Source organism: Lemur catta, chromosome 1 (assembly GCF_020740605.2).
Source record: "Lemur catta isolate mLemCat1 chromosome 1, mLemCat1.pri, whole genome shotgun sequence".
NCBI lineage: Eukaryota > Metazoa > Chordata > Mammalia > Primates > Lemuridae > Lemur > Lemur catta.
In genome coordinates this window covers 94045390-94067250 of record NC_059128.1, presented here as the reverse complement: position 1 = coordinate 94067250, position 21861 = coordinate 94045390, and the positions used below count along the sequence as shown (strand labels likewise).

General features: G+C 36.2%; 1 protein-coding gene across 6 annotated transcripts in view; it reads right to left on the bottom strand.

Annotated features, from left to right (window-relative positions):
* USP3 (ubiquitin specific peptidase 3) overlaps positions 1 to 21861 on the bottom strand; it is an 82047-nt gene that overhangs the window by 6344 nt on the left and 53842 nt on the right. For all 6 annotated transcript variants that reach the window (XM_045540794.1, XM_045540823.1, XM_045540814.1 and 3 more), the window contains 4 exons: positions 21233 to 21346; positions 13167 to 13313; positions 9702 to 9808; positions 9444 to 9524 (listed from right to left, as the gene is read on the bottom strand). In XM_045540794.1, the coding sequence (XP_045396750.1) occupies positions 9444 to 9524; positions 9702 to 9808; positions 13167 to 13313; positions 21233 to 21346 (449 nt within the window). The remainder of the gene's footprint in view (positions 1 to 9443; positions 9525 to 9701; positions 9809 to 13166; positions 13314 to 21232; positions 21347 to 21861) is intronic.

Here is a 21861-nt window from a genome sequence, read left to right as displayed (position 1 = left end):
AAAATCCTAAAGATTTTTTTAAAAGAAACTAATTATTCAGAAAACTACAAAACATTGCTGAAAGAAATTTTAAAAGACATAAATAAATGGAAAAACATCTTATGTTCATGGACAGGAAGACTTAAGATATTGTTGTCAGTTCTTTCCAACTTAATCTATAGATTCAATGCAATCCCAGCCAAAATCCCAACATTTTATGGATATTGATAAAATGATTCTGAAGTTTTATGGAAACGCAAAAAACCTGAATAGTCAATACAATATTGAAGGAGAGGAACAAAATTGGAAGACTGATAGTACTCAGCTGCAAGACTTACTATAAAGCTACAGTAATCAAGACTCTGTGTGTTCATGAAAGAACAAAAAAATAGATCAGTGGAACAGAATAGAAAGCCCAGAAATAGACCCACATGACACTGACAATGGAGAGAGGGTAGGCTTTTCAACAAATGGTGCTGGAACTGGACAGTCACATGCAAAACAAAAAAATCTAAACATAGATCTTATATCTTCACGAAAATTAACTCAAAATGGATCAAAGACCTCAATACAAAACACAAATCTCTAAAACTCATGGAAGATAACACAGGAGATAATTCAGATGATGCTGGGTTTGGTGACAGGTTTTTAGATGCAACACAAAAGGCATAATCCTTGACAGAAATAATTTTTATAAGTTGGACTTCAGTAAAATTAAAAATTTCTGCTTTGCAAAAGATACTAAGAGAATAAAAACAATATAAAATGAACACACAAAAAATTAGTTGTATTCCTATACACTAACAACGAATAATCCAGAAAGGAAATTAAAAGAACAATTCCATTTACAGCAGTGTCAAAAAGAATAAAATACTCAGGAATACATATTAACCAAGGAGACAAAAGACTTGTACTTGAAAACTACAAAATATTGCTGAAAGAGATTTGAAAAGATACAAATAAAAGACATCCATGTGCATGGATTGGAAGACTTAACATGATACTACCTCACGTTTTGCAGATCCAATGCAATCCCTATCAAAATCCGAATGGCATTTTTTCAGAAATAGAAAAATCCATCCTAAAGTTCACATGGGAATCTCAAAGAACCCTGAAAAGCCAAAGTCTTGGAAAAGAGGAACAAATTTGCAGGACTCATACTTTCTGATCTTAAAAAACTTACTACAAAGGTACAATAATCAAAACAGTGTGGTACTGGCATAAAGGCAGACATATAGACGAATGAAATAAAATAGACCCCAGAAATAAATTCTCACATATAGTTACCTGATTTTTGATAATGGTAATGACACTATTCAATAGAGAAAGGTCAGTCTTTTCAACAAATAATGCTAGGAAAACTGGATATCTACATGCAAAAGAATTGTTGGACCTCTTACCTTACACCATATACAAAAATTAACTCAAAATGGATCAAAAACCTAACCATAGACTTAAACCTAAAAAAACTCTTAGAGGAAAAGCTTCATGACATTGGATTTGGCAATGATTTCTTTGCCATTACACCCAAAGCACAGGTAACAAAAGAGAAACTGGACTTCATCAAAATTAAAAGCTTTTGTATACTGAGGGACACTATAAAGGAATGAAAACAGAAACCACAGAATGGAAAAAAATATTCACAAATCATGTATCTGGATAAGGGATTAATGACCACAATACATAAAGAACTATAACTCAACAAAAACGACCCATTTCAAAAGTGAGCAAAGGATGTGAATAGATGTATCTCCAAATAAGATATACAGATGACCAAGAAACACATGAAAAGATGCTCAAACTCACTAATTATTAGGGAAATGCAAATCAAAACCACAGTGAGGATACCATCTCATAGCCATTAAGATGGCTGTTACTTTTTTAAAAAGTGGGGTGAACATAACATGTGCTAGCTAGGAGGTGGGCAAATTAAAACTCTTGTACGTTGCTGGTGGAAATGTAAAATGGTGCAGCCACTGTGGAAAAGAGTTTGGCAGTTCCTCAAAAAGTTAAACAAAATTACCATATGATCCAGCAATTCCATTCCTAGGTATACACCCAAAAGAACAGAAAGCAGGGCCTCAAACAGATATGTTCTGTTTGAGTTCACAGCAGCATTATTTACAATAGCCAAAAGGTAGAAATGACCCAAATGTCATCAACAGATGACTAGAAAAATGAAATGGAGTATATACACACAGTGGAATATTATTGAGCCTTAAAAAGAAAATAAATTCTGACACATGCTACAACATGGATGTACACTGAAAACATTATGCAAAGTGAAACAAGCCAAACACGAAAGGATAAATACAGTATGATTCCACTTACATGAGGTACAAAGAATAGGAAAACTCAGAGAATGGAATAAAAGTAACTGGGGGTAAGGGAGAAGGGAAATAAGGAGCAATTTGTTTAATGGGTACAGGGTTTCTGTTTGGGATGATAAAACGTCCTAGAAATAGTGGTGATGGTTGCACAATATTTTGAGTAAACTTAATGCCACAGAATTATACACTTAAAAATAGTTAAAATGTCACATGTATATTTTACCACAATAAAAATTCTTTTAAAATAAGTGACAATCAACGTCTCTTTGAAACTTTCCCAGACAAATAAGAAGGCAAGGCCGGGCGCGGTGGCTCACGCCTGTAATCCTAGCTCTGGGAGGCCGAGGCGGGTGGATCGCTCGAGGTCAGGAGTTCGAGACCAGCCTGAGCAAGAGTGAGACCCCGTCTCTACTAAAAATAGAAAGAAATTATCTGGCCAACTAAAAAATATATATACAAAAAAATTAGCCGGGCATGGTGGCTCATGCCTGTAGTCCCAGCTACTAGGGAGGCTGAGGCAGTAGGATCGCTTAAGCCCAGGAGTTTGAGGTTGCTGTGAGCTAGGCTGATGCCACGGCACTCACTCTAGCCCGGGCAACAAAGTGACACTCTGTCTCAAAAAAAAAAAAAAAAAAAAAAAAAAAAACAAAAAAAAACAAATAAGAAGGCAAGCGTAAATGACAAGTCTGACATGCTGGGGTGACATCCTCTTCGTCCCATTAACCAGTGGCTGTAAGATCCACCAGCAAGACACTGTTGCCCATGTCTACTCAGCCACACAACACTGAAAGGCAGAAATGACCTGATGGCAGAGAAGCCTTTTCTCCTATATTTTAACATATCCTGACCCACTTTCTGAAGGGCCTCCCCGTGTGTGGAAGCATGCAGTCAATCAGAGAGGGTTATTAATAAGTTAGGAGGTGGTTCTCTAAGTCTCCTTTGGTAATTATTTAGGACCTCTAATTTGAGCAATCTGATACCCTTAGAAGTGTTCAGATTATTGAAAGAATGAATGTATCAACATTTCACAGCAACTCGTTTGCAGTTTTGAGACCAAAATCTAAAATGCATAGAATCACTGGGCTGCTCTCCTGTTCCTTCTCCCTGCTACGACACAGGCATCTCTGCAGCCACACTGGCAGCCCAGCAGGCTTTACACAGCAGTACCGCAAGGCCTGTCCCAGAGCCGGCCGGCCCTGCCATCACCCTGCCCCTTCTCTGAAAACAAAGCCCCTACTGCTGCCTCCCTTCCTGTCTTCATCTTCTCCCTAACACAAAAGAGGTTCTTTACACCTTCTCCCAGCATCTTCTGGCTTTCCAACACTGTCTTCCTTACTGCTTTTCTTCTTCCCTGCCTTTCTGAGTTGCTTAAACTTACAGGATGCCCACTGGTCCCTCAGCTGACTTATGCATAAGACAGTACAACATTCCCTCCTTTTCACTTAAGGCCTGTGATAAACCAAAAGAGATTAGATGTGATCAGGTCAGGCCCATTAGATGATTCGTAAACAAACAATACAAGTGGAGCCTGTTTTTTTTAAAGACCCAATTTAAAAAACAGTGGCCCTAACTGCCTTGAGGAACCCTCTTTGTGTCCTCCTGCCTCTCCCTGCTGCCGCACCGGGCTCAGGAGCCCCACACCTGCGGCTGAAGCCACAGCCCCACCAAGAGGTGGAGACCGCCTCATGATCACAGCTGCATCAGAAGTCAGAAGAGTGGTGTGCCCACTGGAGAGCCTTCTCGGGAGTTTTAATAAAGAAACAATATTATAAGCCCTAGTTGGGTTAGTAGAGAACTACCCCCACTACCACTGCCCTAATGCCTATTTGTAATGGTTTCTATGGGTTAAAAAAGAAAAAAAGCGACGACCCACAATTGTTCTGAAGTTCTAACTGCTGACATTTTATAAAACAAATTTTAAATCAGTTTTTAGATTTAAAATTCTTTAACCACAGTATTTCTAGTTGGTAGGCTTATAAGGGATGTGCCTCTTTGTGTTTTTTAATTTTCTCTAAATTTTACAATGAATGTATAAGGAAAACCATTATCAAAACATATACACATGAGCACACATTTCTTTAAGAGGAAGACTGCCTAGATACAACATATCTTTAACATTCACAATTGCCATTTTAACTATCTGAAAAGCTTGAACGATCCTGAAATGTACTACAGTTTAATATTCTGCATGAGTATGAACGTCACTTCAGCTCGTATGTGGAAGTGAATCACATGGCCAGTGAAGAGTCTACTAGCCACCTAGTACTCGCATCTCAGCAAAGCTTTGTTCATCTCTACTTACCCCTCTCTCATGAAGGATCTGAGGAAGCTGCTTATATTTTTCAATGGTAAAAACTGCATTTCGTAAGGTGGAAATATATATATGTGTGTGTCAGTTTTGAAACTCTTAAGATTTTCAAAGGCTCAGGGCATATATTTCACAACTGTCACTCTTCTACATGGTATAAACCGTTAAAATAGCACCTCTATGGAGAGCAGGAAATAAAACTGGTTTGTTAATGTTACCAGATCACCTTTATATACTATATAAATTTAATTTAGTTGAGTAGTAATTGGGAAGTATGCATAAGTTTAATACTCACTTTGTTTTACTCTCCCCCAAATAAATATTATGTAATTATCAAGGTGACACACAATAAGTTAAAAAAATGAAAAAATAAGTCACAGTTCCATTTCCTCCTAAATTCCACTCCACTGATTATCCTGAGATAATCAATGTGAACAGCATAGTGTATGCTATTTACAAATTTTAATTCACATTTTTTAATCTTACGTAAATAGAACCACTCTACACATATACTTCCATGAACAGGTTTTTAAAATATTTTGTAACTATATTTCTGTGGCACAGCTATTAATCAAATTTATCTTTCTTCCTATATAATACAATATTAAACCAATGCCCTATTGGTGGACATTTAAATTGTTTCTGATTTTCTGCACTAACAGAGTTTTACTAGGTCTAAGGAAATGCCTATTAAAAGTGGTGATCACCACCCTCCAAAAACAACGGTACCAATTTATACTCGCAGCACCAAGATGAGAGTGCCCACCTGCACTAAGAACAGATGTTATCTCTTTATCACTTTCACCAATCTTGTTTTACTTACATTTTCTTGAATATAAGTGATAAATATTTTTCAAATATTGTAATAACCATTTGTATTTCTTTTTCTTATTCATATACTTTACCCAGGTAACCTTTTTCATATACGTTAGAAATATTTGTTTCAAGTTTATCATCTCTTTACACTTTGTTTATGGTCTTTTACCATTATGCAATTAAATTTATGAATTTTTTTCCCTTCATGGGGTCTGGCCTTGGTGATGTACACAGAAAGATCTCTATGACAAGATCATAAAGATGTGATCTTATAGGGTCCTGTGGTTTTATATTTCATATTTAAATCTTGAAACCTCCAATTAATCTAGGAAAAGATGTGAATGATGAAATTAATGTTTTCCCAAATTAATTTTCATTTATACTAAGACCATTTATTGACTAATTTCTTTTCCCACTGATTTGAATTTTTTTGTCATATAATAAATTTCCATAAATGCATTTTTGTACACAGCACCTGCTATATTAGTAGTTCTAGGACATTTCCTACTCCATTTCTAGCCTGCTCCTTTATCTTCATTTTTAAAACATCTTTAGCTCCTCTGGAGAATTTCTGCTTACAGAGGAACTTTTGAACAAATTAGAATAAACTTAAGGAATAATTTGGGAGAAAACCAACATCTCTACCATGTTGGGTTTTCCCATGCAAGTGTACGACGTGGCTCTGTTTACAAATGGACAGATAAAAGCCCAAATAAAGTTTCATTATTTTCTTCATCTAGGACTTACACATTCCTTATTAAATTTATTCTTAATTACTTTTGAGTTTTTACTGCTACTGTGAATAGGCTCTTTTGCTACGTATAGAAAAGTGATTTTTTGTCTGTTTATTTTCTATTTGGCCACTTTCTAAACATGGAACTAAAAAGTTTAGTAATGTATTTATCAAGGTTAATATCTGTGTTTGATTTAAAAAAAAAAAACTGAAGACTCCTAGAAGAGCAGACCTCCTGCCCAGTCTTGCCATGACAAATAATTTTCCAACTGATTCTCTTAAAATATTCTAGGTATATAAGCATCTGCAAATGTTAACAGTTTGGTTCTTCCTTTTCCATGATTTATTCTTATTTCTTTTCCTAGTCTGTTGCCTTCTTCCTCCAGCAGAGATTTTGAGTGATCTTGTCAGTAGCAGGCCTCCTGGCTTACTCCTGCCTTGAAGGAAAAATCATTAGTGCTTCACCATTACCCATGATAGCTGCTGATGGATAATCCTTCTCAAGTTAACATTTCTATTCCTAGCTTAATAGAAGTTTATTCTTCTTGTTTTAATCAGTAATGGAAGTTTTTCAAAACCTATTTGGACATTCTGATTTATCTTCCCCTAATAAAGTATGTTTTCTAGTGTTAAACCAACCCTACTTGGTCTCTGTGTATTATTTAGTATATTACTGGATTCTATTTACTAATATTTTATGTAGGATTCTTTGACCTATAATATAAATGAGATTAAGCTATGTTATCTTTCCTTTTTGGTGATATAATGTGTCAGGTTTCAGAATGTGGATCATTTTAGCCTTTCATAATATGCATATTTTTAGTTAAATAACTTCAAATCCCAAGGGTCTTTCTCACCATCATCTCTCCTTTTTGAATAAAAACTAAGCTTAACAATTAGAGATCCAGCAAGTACTACCAAACAATCAGTTCTTGCCAAGTGGACTCAGAGCATGTATCAGATAATCACAAATCTCCATCTCATCAATCAAATAAAGTCCATCATCCTCTGGATGTCCAAGAAGGGAAGTGTGGTTACTGACAAGAGTAGTAAACAAAAAGAGAATGAAGAATTACCGTACCCTATCAGCTATACTTTTTAAAACCAGATAGTAGGCACTTTAACAAAATAAAAATCAGGTCTGAGAATTGAGGAAAGCCAGCTGAGAGTACAGGAAACATGCTTCAGGCCAAACCCTAAACCCCTCAGGATGGGCTGTCCCCCTGGAGCTGATACCAGTCACATCAGATCAACGAGCCTATGCCAAGGAAAATACTATCAGGGTTGCGAGACAAACATCATATGCCACTTTCCTTGTTTGTGGCACCAATCAAACACCTGAGCTGTGTCATATACTCTCCCTCCTAGATGGTCTCGAGAAATGAGACTCTGCCTGGTATGAAAGTATACCAGGATAAACGATAACTGGAATATTACAGAAGGCAGTGAGAACCAGCATATAACCACTCAGGATGGGGAGGCAGAGCGCAGAAGAGGGAAAGAAGCCTGAACAAACTAGGGTCTCTGGGTCTCCTGACCAAAGCTCATCTGGATTTACTGTTTTGTTAAACATCAGAAACTACTGTTCAGATATATATCCATGTTATTTATAATGAGGTAGTTGCTTTTCTTTTTTACTAATGTCAATGTTATTACTGTTCTTATTATAGAATGTATAAGATGAATTCATAATCCAATATCAATTATATAGTTTGAGGCTATCTAACTCCTTTAATAATTTAATTCTCATGATTTACACTGTAAATAATCAGATGTTTGTTTTTATGATTAAGTTAGCAGGTATTCGCATGCCCTAGATATAAAAGAAAATGACATGGCATTTGATATCAGGTATATTGTGTATTTTCTTACTGTCAAATAGGCCAAAAACAGTTTTGTAGAAACATACTGTAACCATATATTTTGGGGGGAAGTGGAGTGGATGAGGCTTCCTGAAATTTCTTCTGTACTCCTCTTCAAAGGAGACAATCAACATTGGTTGAGTAGGCAGGGAACAAACTGAAGGCATCTGCAAAATGTTTCATATACAGAAACATTCCTTACTGTAGTCCAGTATCTATGATTGTCAACCTCTGAGGGATTTCCAGAAAATTCCTGAGCAACAGTGCCACAAGCACGACCTCTGCTGCTTCTAACAAGCCAAATGCCTCACAATGCACAGAACACCAGCGACACAGGGAAGCTTATCCCTTCCCCAACAGAAAGTCCTATTTCTGCTAGGATAATTTGACTCTAGTGCAGCACTGTCCACTAGAACTTTCTGCAATAATGGAAATGTTCTGTACCTGCTATCCAATATAGTAGCCACTAGCTCCACATGGTTACTAAGCACTTAAAATGTGCTAGTATGACCAATTACAGAATTAATTTTATTTTAATTAAATTTTAATAGCCACATGTGACTTGTGGTTACCATATTGACAGTGCCATTTGTTTTTTAAAATGATGTGTATGTATACATGTACACACACATATAATCACCATAACAATACTCCCTAAAAAGTTAAAGAAGAGAAAAGAATGACTTTTATTGAACATATAATTCAAGGTAGAACGTATAAGCTTCAGTGTAGAGCTTCTTAATGACAGATTACAGACTAGGTCCTCTTTCTTCTGTCTATCCTAGCTCTTCTTTAAATGACTAGCAAGAACAATTAGGCATTTTAATGGTGTCCTGGTCTGTACACTTATGGTCTAGGATAAAATGTTAGATAAGGTCTTTTGCCTTGACTAAAGTGGCTAATATTCAATAAGGAAAAGACATGTTCAAATTTCCCAAAGTAAATGTGAACTTTAACAGTCTTGCAATTACAAGCAGGGCTTCAGGCTTAACAAACAATTACATCACCAATGGATTTCTCAAACTATCATTCATACCAAGGAATTAATAACACCATAATTTATAAAACTCTGCTGAGTATTCTTTCTTCCTATAGCTACTAGTGGGATATCCATAGAATAAACTGTGTTCCATTTTGGTCAGAAAAATTTTTGTTATGGACCTTTACTATTTTAAAGCCAGTATTAAGAAGAAGAGAAAGGTGAGAAATATTTTGTGTTTCACCTAGTATTATCTTATGGCAGATATTTTTATTAAATGGAATTTTTGGGGGTAGGAAAAGATATTCAAGTTTGACTTTTAAGTTATAACACAAATTCATTAAAGATATTAGCAACATAGCCCATATAGATAGAGCTTCTAAATTTAATTCAGCTATTTAAGGAAAAAAATTCTAGAACATTAAAGTATCTTTACCTCGTAATGAACAGACTGGTCCATTTTCTTGATTCTTAGAGCGCTTACTTCTGAACTGACTTGGAATATCTAGTGAGAGGTCTTAAAAGAAGATAGGAAAACAGAGCTATTAAAGGCATATCATGTAACTGTACTCAAAGAGTAATTTCAAAAACTGATGTATTTGTAAAAATTTCTCTTTACTGTCTTATTTTTCAAAAGAAACATTAAGATCATTTTAATAAAATATCATGTATGTACATGGCAAATATGTCTTACCTAGGAATGGATCAAACTTTCTAGATTCTGTCCCACATATGAGGCAGTTAACCTCATTCTGGAGAATGCCTCCGAATATAGCTGTGACAACAGTAGATGCTCCATTTCTAAAGAAAATCACCACACAGGAAAACATCTCAGTAAAAAACAGTTTCCTTGACATTTAAAAAACTGAAATAAATATTTGTAAAAGCACCTATAGGTGACTCCTTTTGGGGGAATATGTATATCATTTACATTTATTTAAATTACAAAGTAATACAAAAATTTCAAAACCATGTAGACACATAATAAAAGATTGTAAGCCACTGGCTTCCCCCAACGCTCTTTTCTAATCCCACTATCAAAACAAACAGATCATGTACATGCCTGTGTGTCGGGCAAGATGACCCTTTCCCTACCCTCCCCCCAATATATTCCTCAGAAAACAAAGAACTGCCTTGTTATTTGAATCTTTGCAGCCTCTCATATTACAGGGAATTTTCAAAATTACATGACTTTGAACAACAAAAAGCCTTGTTGACAGCTCACTTAATACTGTAAATATATAATTTCTTTGTAGAGATCAAGAATACACTAGTTTAAGAACAATAAAAAAACACCTGTCCTAATGCTACTAACTTCTCTGTACCTCTGTTCCATCAAATAGAAAACAGGAGTAACAGAAGGAGCACCCACACCTCAGAGGCCCAGTGTGAAGATGAAATGAGTTAAGTATAAGAGCTTTTAGAAGACTGCTTACCAAAAAGAAAGTGTTTGCCACTATTTTATTAGCATGAAGTCAGATTACACCTGCTTCTTGCTTTTATTTTTTTTCCCAAGTGTATGTCTTAAACGTGTACCTCATTCTGACAGCTGTGTGGCATGTCACGTGGACATACAATGGACACAGAAGCAACAAAGTACACCAGTGAGAGCATGACTAGCAAGCAATTATATAGCACCTACTATATGCAGGCTCCATTCTAGGTATGTTCTTACCACTTATTAAATCAATTTATCTCCACAACAGCTATATAAAGTGGATACTGTTTATCTGAAGTAGATACCTCAAGGAAGCTGAGGCCCAGAGGTTAAGTAACTTGGCCCAAGGTTACACAGCTGGTCTGGCCTGACTACCTGCTCTTAACACTGTTCCTTCTCTTAATGTAACCAATATAATATTAATGGGTATTGAGGTAGTATCAGTTGTGTGCTATCATTAATAGTACTACAATGAACATTGCTATTTTAGCCTTTATGCACTTATGCAGTTACTTGAGTCAGTATATGTTTTTTTACTAAGCAATTTAAGGTAGTTTCCGTTACTTGCAATCAGTTACTCCTAAAACACTCGACTATATTTTTGACCCACTCCAAATTAAACCTGCAATGATGAAGCAGATAAAACCTACCCAAGCAATTCTTTTAATTGAAAAGTCTGATTCCTTCTCTAAGAAAGGGCTTCCTTCCTTTACTGGCAAAACAAATAGGCAGTAACTTTATTATTTTTTTTAAAGTGTGGTTCATAAGACATACTGGCTTTATTAAATTAAAATTTTAAAAAAGGAAGACACGTTGGGAACTACAGGACACAACAGCCATTTCAGGTTTACTAACTGTGTCATTAACAAAAGACATACCAAAAAAATTTCTACTGAAAATGAAGGGACCATGACTGATCCTTCCATGCCAACGTTCATATACAAAACTGCAGATGCCTTTAATTAAAATGGAAACTGCTTCATTAAGTAGTATATTTAAACTCAATGTAGTCCTTCCTTTACAAACACTTCTTCTGAAAATGGACACTAATCAAGTCTTGGTTATCTGACATGTATGATATTAAGTTTAGGTATGCCAGGACTTGAAATAAGATTTGTAAATAAATTTCAAAATCACTGTTCCATTTATTATAACTGCACTTCAAGAGTGTTTAAATATTGACTACTTGGACAGGCTCTTATGCTACTAGGGTCCTTTACATGCTGCTAAGGTCCTTTACGTTGGCTCTAATAATTTTCTATTTACTAAAGAGAACACATCTGCCATTTATTTCTGCAATACCACTACCCTCAACCCCACCCTCAGTGGGGTGGGTATATGTTGATGGGTATGAGTAAAGACAGATATTCACAGTAGATTTTTTTCTAGTTTTAGCAAATATCCTTAGACCTTGAAATGCCTCCTCCAATGCACTGAAGGAAATAAAAGGAAACCTGAAATTTTTAATATTGGATGATAATTTTTTTCTTTCTGTTTCTAACTCACCAGTGGAACTTACAATTACTGTTCTTTAAAATGTCATGAAAGGGGATGGATTAATATTTAAAACTCATAAGGCACTAAAAGAACATCCTATGAGTATTACACTATGTGATTCCATGGGGTACTTGGGTATCATCTAAAATCATAAGGACATACACCCTCTCACTTCACATAGATTATCCTTGATAGAGCCCAGCTCAATTTGTGTGTGAATATGCCATGATAAAATACAAAGCAGAATTTTTCATTTAATACTATTTTTAATTTGGTGCTAGCAGGAAGAACAATTCTTCCAGGCCACACACAGGTCCTTCCCTTTGTATGTTTGGTCCTAACCAGATTCATAACTACGGGGAACCTGAGAGACCAACATTTTTAGAAGTACAGCAATTCACACTGGTTGTCCCTCTCTAACACTGCCAGAGTAGCTATGAGCTGCTTAGTCATTAGAAAGACCTAGTCTTACCAAACCAGATTTATGGACTGTCAAGCAATACTACAGCAACACCTGTATGTTACTTCCTCTTTTCTTCTTTTCTTTGAGGAGTCTGTCTTCTTGTAAGTCCCTTTCCTATACAGGTCAATACTGACAAAACTTCAAAAAATTTGAATAAGAGAAGACTAAAACTGACCAAAATCCAGGCTGAAATAATACTAAGTCATCCCTTCCTCAAGCAAAATAAATGTTCTGATCTCAATGAATATTGTGGGCTATCAGTACGTGGGAAAGCAACCCAAAAGGTGGTTTTTTTCATATTGAAAGGTAAGAAAAATTTCTGAGAACTTACAAATGCTTCAATTTCATTAAACAACTGTTCAACTTTAGGAAAATTCACACTCAAAACGTTTTAAACTTTTGTTTTTAGTGAACAAATGTAATTATTTTGGTATATGAAAATTCAACTCCTACTCATTATTCAATACATTTGTAGGAAAATCTTTTAAATGCTAAATTAGCTAAATATTTTCTACTATTTTTTTTCAAGTTTTAAAATGATCTATACCAAATAATAACAATCAGAACCTACATCAAGATGCAAACACAAGACACTGATCTGGAAGCAAGAGGCACATGCTAGTCCACTTACTCACAAAGGTTCAAGTGCACACAAGTTTCAGCAAATGTCCAGGAAACACCTCTATACCTTCTATTTAAATACAACACACAGCAGAAACATCTGAGGCCCTCCTAAAAAGCAAAAGGAAACTAAATCTTACATGCAACATTTGTTACTTGCAGGCAGAGTCGAATTCTCCTGAAGAATTGCCGAGTGGGAAACACCATTGAAACCATCCTGGAGTTCCAAGTGTAGGTGGTCCAACAGATAGCGCATGAATTCATGGGCGTCCTGCTGCTGATAGCCCCTTGAAGCAAACAGAAACACTCAGTCACTGGGGAGGCTCTGCTTGCCCGGCCACACCAGCTGGAGGGTGAGGCACTGGGAAGGCCAGCAGCCCCGTGCTCACGAGCACAGCCAGGCTTCCATACCCTCACACTGACTAGCTCCATGGGCAATACGTAAGATTTCTCTTCAGGAAAGAATTCTACTTAAAAGTAAGTTTGAAAACCACAGAATATGAGAGCTGGACTTGTAATGATTTCCTCAACTGACCTCCTCACTGCAGAGATGAGGAAGTTGAGGGACCAAAAAAGGGGCTGTGTGACTCACCTAAGGTCCTGAAACAAGAGAGTAACAGAAATGGAACTAAACCTGTGTCTCCTGGTGGACTCTGAATCTTCCCGCTGTTCCACATAAGCTGGCTAGAAGATGCTAAAATGTTACGATTTCACCTCTTACCCTCACCAGAAAACCAGGTATAAACCACCACTGTAAGAAAGAAGGAATTTAAAACTAACTCCTTAGATTGAAAGCTATTATTATTATTATTAATTTTTTTTTTGAGACAGAGTCTTGTTCTGGGCTAGAGTGCAGTGGTGTCATCATAGCTCATAGCATCCTCAAACTCCTGGGCTCAAGTGATCCTCCTGCCTCAGCCTCCCAAGTAGCTGGGACTACAGGCGTGAGCTACCATGCCTGGCTAATTTTTCTATTTTTTGTAGAGATGGGGTCTTGCTCTTGCTCAGGCTGGTCTTGAACTCCTGACCCAAGCGATCCTCCCAGAGTGCTAGGATTATAGGCGTGAGCCACCACCCCCAGCCAATATTAATTTTTAAACACTGCCTGAAAGGAAGAAAAACTTTACCTAAAGAGTTAAAGATGTCTTATATTCTCTACTTGCATCTGAACCTCTGATTCAAAAGGCATCTTTTAACAATTGATTGCCACACTAGAAAAAATAAATTTTTTCCATGGGGCCATGGTATTTTATTATAAAAATAGAATAATAAAAACTAAACAATCCTTTCTAATTTAATGAAAAATTTGTTATTTTTAAGGTTTTTTGTGTTTTTTTCAATAAAAAAGTAATGTGAAAACTGGAAAAATAGTTCATAAGGGTAAAGTGTTTTTCTTGTCAGGCTTAAGTGTAATTTAAAGGTAAACATAAATAGAAAAATGAAATTTATTGCCTTCTATTCATTTAATCCACAGTTTTAGAATTAAAATGTCAGTATTAATTATAACAATAAGAACATCAACAAGTAAGATTTTTCACGAACCAACTAGAGGGTTTTGCCCATGTTTTGCTTCACAAGGCTCTGGGCTCAAAACTAGCATAAGTTAAATACAACTCACATGGCAGTTAACGTTGTTAAACAAATAAATACTTTTAAAAAACACATTGACTCATATATAATTATGCTCTATCCTAAAACTGGGCTCAAGTAATCCTCCCATCTTGTCCTCCCAAACTGCTGGAATAACAGGCATGAGCCACCGTGCCTGGCCCTAAAACTTGAATATATATATATAACAACATGTTCTTAGGCTATTTCTTTTTTTTTTTTTTTTTTTTGAGACGGAGTCTCACTCTCTTGCCCAGGCTAGAGTGCCATGGCGTCAGCCTAGCTCACAGCAACCTCAAACTCCTGGGCTCAAGCAATCCTCCTGCCTCAGCCTTCCAAGTAGCTGGGACTACAGGCATGCGCCACCATGCCCGGCTAATTTTTTCTATATATATTTTTAGTTGTCCACATAATTTCTTTCTATTTTTTTTAGTCAAGACAGGGTCTCGCTCTTGCTCAGGCTGGTCTCGAACTCCTGAGCTCAAACAATCCTCCCGGCTCGGCCTCCCGAAGAGTGCTAGGATTATAGGCGTGAGCCACCGCTCCCAGCCTTAGGTTATTTCTTATACTAAATTCAGACAGGAAACCATACGGAATTCTTACAGTAATACAGATCAATGACAAGTGAACAGTAATGAAGGTGGACAGAAAACAAAACCGGTACCGTTGGATGGTCATTTAGATAAAACAAATCAAGCAATGTTATATGAAGTACTTTTATAAAACCACAGTAGAAAAGACTTCTGTCTACATTTTGCCAGCATGGCAGTTTCTCTCAAATTCACCTTCTAAATCCTAAGGTTTTTCTAGTCTTAAGAGTCAAAACTTCCATCACTCTTCCAGGCAGTGGTTTCACAAACAAAATTCCTTTCAACCAGAGTTTCCCTCAATACATATTTTCCCCTTTTTCCTAAAATTTTTCTGGGAAATTATTAATTATGAAAACAATCTCCCTAATCAATGGAACTTAAGAGTCAGAAATCACTTTAGCATTTCACTATAGCTTAACTATTTAGCAACTAAGTATCAATGTATGTTCAAGTATTTCTTCTAAAGCTCATATAAATAAAAATGTTAAAATTCACAATCAAAAGCAAAGTTGGTAGTTCCTTTATATATCTAAGGAGGTGCTTTAAACTTATTCAATACAACATCCATTTTTTTCATGACTCAAAGGTAAAATCTTTTAGGTTATAATATCTGAAATTCTATCACATACAAAAAAGTCTCATTCTCTCCCCAAAATAATCCAGTATTCAAGTCATCATTTTCCTCAAATGTATCATGAAAACCAGTACCTTGCATTTTCCTCAGGTAAAAACATAACCATCCCTTTTTCAAAAAACAATCTGCCTCTTAGTTCTACTTATCCAGGTTAATTTTTTTTAAATCTGCCTAATGTAATGTTTCCAACCACACTATGATTCTCTCTTCTTGTATCAAAATACATTATTTTCTAATGTTTCCTATACCATTACAAGCATATTTTCTTTAACCTACCTGAGATCATGGACCATTCAGCTGTTCTATAAAGGTAGGTTATAGGTTTCTGTTGCAACTTGGGAAATTTACCAGAAAATAGTCTCTGCTTTTCTAATTCTGACTGAAGAAATATTTACAATTCCATTTTTAAACATTTAAATGTAACAATTCATGGACTTATCTAAAAGCCTTAATAAATATTATTTAGTATGTTCAACAAATTTCAGTTATCTTTTTAATTATTTCCCAAATTATATAATCTGGGCTTCAGAATTTACTCTGTAGTCAACTTAGGTTTCTCTTGCTTTATAATCACATTAAAGGATTCAGGTGCAGTGTTTATGTTTTGTATATGTATTTCAGCAATGTCACCCAACAATTGTTTTGAGAATTACTGAGGAAATGAATTTATGAAGAACCAGCTGGTGTCTCTGTGACAGATCAGAATTAAGAGAGAAAAGACGACAGAGGAAAAAAACAGTGGCTCAAATTTTCACACTTCCTTCTCTTTACTTATTTGTGACCTCAAATGAAGATTACTACTTCTCTTTAATATCCACAGAAGGAGCAACAGAAAACCTATATCATAAAAATCTTGTGAGGAATCATAATTGGTGAGCACACTGCAAACCCAGAAAACCTTAAGGATCTCGAAGCAACCCTTCTCAATGGGGGCCAAGAGAGGAACGCCGCTGACGCACAATGTACAGGAGCACGAGGGCAACTGTCTCTTCGTAACCTTTCACAATCTAAAATGCCTAGGATACATTAGAATTTTAGCTTCTGTTCATATTTAAAATAACTCTAACATTCATAAGAGAATTCTAAGTTATTATTTTGGCCAAAGTACTTGCAAACCGAAGTAAGTTAAATTTAGCTATTCCTATCCAGTATTTGGCACCAATCATGGCTGAGTTTGCTCAAGACAAAAATGCCAGAAGATGAAAATGACAAAAATGATTTTGTGTTTACAAATTCAAACACACAAGTATGACAGCAAAATTTCTAGCTAGAAATTTTGGTTTAAATATAAAATATCAACAGCATAGTATTTTAAAATTTTTCTCTCTTTACAAATATCCCCAAACATTACATGCATATATTGCCTATAAAGCCAAGAACAGCTAGAAAATATAAGAATAATGTTTCAGTAATTTATTCATCTACCATTTTAAAACATTAATTATAGTAAGAACTGATTTTTTAAAAAAAACTAAAGAAAGTTCTGTTTTGGGAAGTCAAGGCAAATATATTCAATCAGGTTGTACATAAATGATCTGATATGAATTATCAAGAGACTTTCCTGAAGAGTATTAGCATTAAGCTAGATCCTAAAGGAAGAGATAGGGACCACAAGGCAAACACTGTGGGCAGAAGCACATGCCATACAAAGAAACTAAGACAAGACAAAATCATGTTAAGAAAAGCAGGGATTAGTAAAGGCTAGCAGAAAAGACTATCAAAATTATACAAGCACATACCCTTTAACCTAGCAATTACTCTTACAGATCCTTGCATATGTATATATAAGACTATTCACTGCTGTGCTGTTTGGAACAGCGAAAGATTAGAAACAATCCATAAAGTCACTGGTGCGGACTATTAAATAAATTATGAAACAACTATAACATGGTCTGAGGAAGTTATTTATATACTGATATGAATCATCTCAGAGTAGAGAAAGGATGACACATTGCTAATTATGTTAAAAATTATATAAACACAAACACCCACTTGCTAGTGTATGTACACAGAATATCACTGAATGGATACAGAAAAATCTAGTAACTACGTTGCTTCCAGAAAATAGACCCAATGGCTAGGGAACAGAACAAAAGAAAAAAACATTCACTGCATATTTCTCTTTACCTTTTGAACTGTGAGGCATGTATACTTTTGCCTATTTAAAAAAATAAACTTTAAAGTATTTATGAAAACGAAAAGGACAGAAGAAGCTGGGCACACTAGGAAGTCCCAAGAAGTATGGAAAGTAGACATATATGTTGGAAGATGTCAAAACTTCAGGAAAATTTCCCCGGCTGGGCTTTTGGTTTGAGTGGGAAAAATGAAAGCATAGGCTTGATGATTTCTATATCCAAAGCTGTTGGTTACATACATACATACATACATACATACATTCATTCATTCATTCATTCATTCATTCATTCATTCATTCATTTATTTATTTAGAGACAGAGTCTCACTTTGTTGCCCAGGCTAGAGTGAGTGCCGTGGCGTCAGCCTAGCTCACAGCAACCTCAAACTCCTGGGCTTTTTTTTTAAGCGATCCTACTGCCTCAGCCTCCCGAGTAGCTGGGACTACAGGCATGCGCCACGATGCCCGGCTAATTTTTTCTATATATATTTTAGTTGGCCAGATAATTTATTTCTATTTTTAGTAGAGACGGGGTCTCACTCAGGCTGGTCTTGAACTCCTGACCTCGAGCGATCCACCCGCCTCGGCCTCCCAGAGGGCTAGGATTACAGGTGTGAGCCACCACGCCCGGCCTGTTGGTTACATTTAGAGCGTATATTTTTCTGCGTTCATTCATTAAATGAAAGTTGCTCCCTACTTCTAGATGTGTGTTTGTATTTCAGAGTCCTCATATTTCACTCCAAAGGATCAAGCAAGGAAAATGGGCTTTCTAAACTTAAGAAAATTTTACTTTGGGATTATAAATGAATATAAACATAATTGAAGACTCATGCACTTTCACATAGGCATGCTATGAGAATCTTACCCTGTACACACAATAGGAATGAGAGCTACAAGAAGAAAGCTCCACCTCCCTGCCTCACACCTGGGCGCTGTGCAGTGATCCGGCACTAAACTTTATCCATGATATAATCTCAAGACCTAGATCTAACCAACAGGAAAATTATTCATTGATTACATGAAAATGGGCAACAATCTCAATTACTACAGAAGAGAAAGCCCAGCTGAGAATATAAAAGCAACCTATTCTTATTAGTGATCAAGAGTTTATGTGTATCAGAAATCACGCCAGAGACTCCAGGTCAAATTCCTCAATCTGGTTACCTTTTCTAAAAGTTCTTTCCCTTCATCAGTAGGAATTTAGAATGTTGAAATTAAGCAACTAAAAACTAAATCATGTTCACAGTTGGGCTACAGAAACTAGAAAGGGCAGAGATATAGGAAGATTTAGAGGAAAAGTAGAATGCTGTTGTATAAAAATATAATATTTCTAAACTTCTCAGAATGAGGGACCTTGGTCACCATGGGGACCAAGGAGAACTATAAAATTAGTGGGCCTCACTCAAAGCATGTGGACAAATTACTGTCAACATGTCTACTATTAACCAGCTCCTCAAACCTGGATTCTAATTTTGGTCACAACACCTACTTAGATGTATAAGATTGAACAAGTTGCTTCTGCTCTCTTAGTTTTGTAAATAAATATAAACATAACTCAAGACTCATGAGCTTCCACATAGGCATGCCATAAGAATCTTACCCTGCATACTGTATAGGAATAAGACACCTCCCTGCCTCACACCCCTCTAAAATGGGGGCAACGGCTGGGTGCGGTGGCTCATGCCTGTAATCCTAGCATTCTGGGAGGCCGAGGCGGGAGGATTGCTTGAAGTCAGGAGTTTGAGACCAGCCTGAGCAAGGGCGAGACCCTGTCTCTACTAAAAATAGAAAAAATTAGCCAGACAACTAAAAATATATAGAAAAAAAATTATCGAGGCATGGTGGTGCATGCCTGTAGTCCCAGCTACTCGGGAGGCTGAAGCAGGATTGCTTGAGCCCAGGAGTGTGAGGTTGCAGTAAGCCTAGCCCGAGTGCTGTGGCATCTAGCCCGGGCAACAGAGTGAGACTCTGTCTCAAAAATAATAAAATAAAATATAATAAAATGGGAGTAACACTTCCCACCTTGGCTGGAATTTTGTTCTTGTTTTTAAGTGAAGATCAGATATAAAATATTTAGCATTTGGCACACAGTAGGCATTCAATAAATGGAAACTATTATTGTATAATAATAAGACACAAAGATTAAATCTTTATCAGGAGTCTAACTAAAGATAATTATGTTAGAAATTTTATAGTAAGTCCAAAACTGACTAGTAGTTAACAACAGTCATTTCTACCTTTCCTACTTAGAGTCCAGACATTCTAAAATTCTTATAAAATTAGTCTCTCCTAATGGAAGATTTAAATGGCATGATACATAAAAGAAGTTTCCTTCAAAATAAAGACCAGAGTTAAAATTGTTACTCATGTCAGATCCTCAAGGTCAGACTATTTAGCAAGGCAACAAATTACAGTTCTTTGACGTTATTATCTTTAAACATTTTTCTACACTAAAAATATATTAGGCAATACAGCAAGATACATTGTTAAGTTTTACTACATCAAGCTGTTTTTTAAAGAAGGAGAGGGATGTATATTAGGCGCCAAAATCATGACTAGTAAGATTCCTTCCTGATTTTATCCTTGCTTCAGAAGAATAAAGTCAGCAGAAGGTGGCAAAAGCTGTTGTCAAATACCTGCAGTGCCCCAAATCTGCTATTACCTGACTCCCTTCAGGGGTCACTAACCTGGGAGAAGAGGCCAGACTCCTCTGACAGTGAGAGAATGCACCAGCAACACAGTACGCTATGGCTAGGCTGGGGGCAGGTGCCTTCTGGAGGGTAAATCCTAATGGATTTGACTACAGCCTTCCAAGAGCTTCAGAACTCAGACCAGAACAGTTATTATAATACCATGAATTTCCACTGATCACATATGGATTTTTTTTGGTTGGAATAATAAGGCAGTGTATGATGGTAGTTATTCTTTATAAGATTGTGAAAGAATTAAGGAAATTTTGTCCAGTATGTTTTCTTAGAGCACATAAGTTATTTATAAGGTGTTTATTTTTATAACAACAAAATACCCTACCCTTTGTTAAAGACATTTCTAATATCTATTATTTAAATAAACACATTTGTTTATTCAGATGTATTCAATTTCTGCTCTTCTAAAAAAAACAAACCAAACCAGTTTTTATTATTTAGAGTATTTATAATGCCACCACTTCATCAGAAATTATTTTAGGAACAGTATAAATTGCTAATATTTTAATATCATCTTTCTTTAAATAATACTTACCTAAAATTTGGCATAATCTTCCAAACAACATAAAATAGGGACTCTGGGCTAAATGCAGTCTGGCTGCCTTGCCATAAAGCACAGAGTGTTTTTCTAAACTCTTCTACCAACGACCTGGAAAAGACAAAAGGACAATACCCTCAGCATTAGTGACAGGCTAGTTCAATGCATGTCCAATTGTGTAAAATACATAATAAATAAAAAACAAAAGCTTAAAAATGGTTTGGTTTTTTCTGAACTAAGTCTGACAGCTAAGAGCATCTCAAAAACCCATATAAGTAGCAGTAATTACTGACAAAACTAGTTCTTCTAACTATATGGTTAACTGAGTGTGCCAAAGCACTGCCGTATTTGTACACTCTGAGTTAAAAAAAAATACACACACACACACACACACACACACACAAATGACAAAGTAATAGACAAGGTACAAGCCAAATTACTCAAGAATGTACATTTAAAAAACTTAAAACAGGCCACAGGCTCCTTCCTTCTCTGTCTCCTTGCCCCTCACCAGCGCTCCCAGCCCCCGGGGTGTGCCCCTCTGCTCAACTCCGCCTCAGAGGGCACATGTGGCCACAAAGCCTCCACACTCAGCTCCACACCAATGGCTCTCAGATCCAAATCTG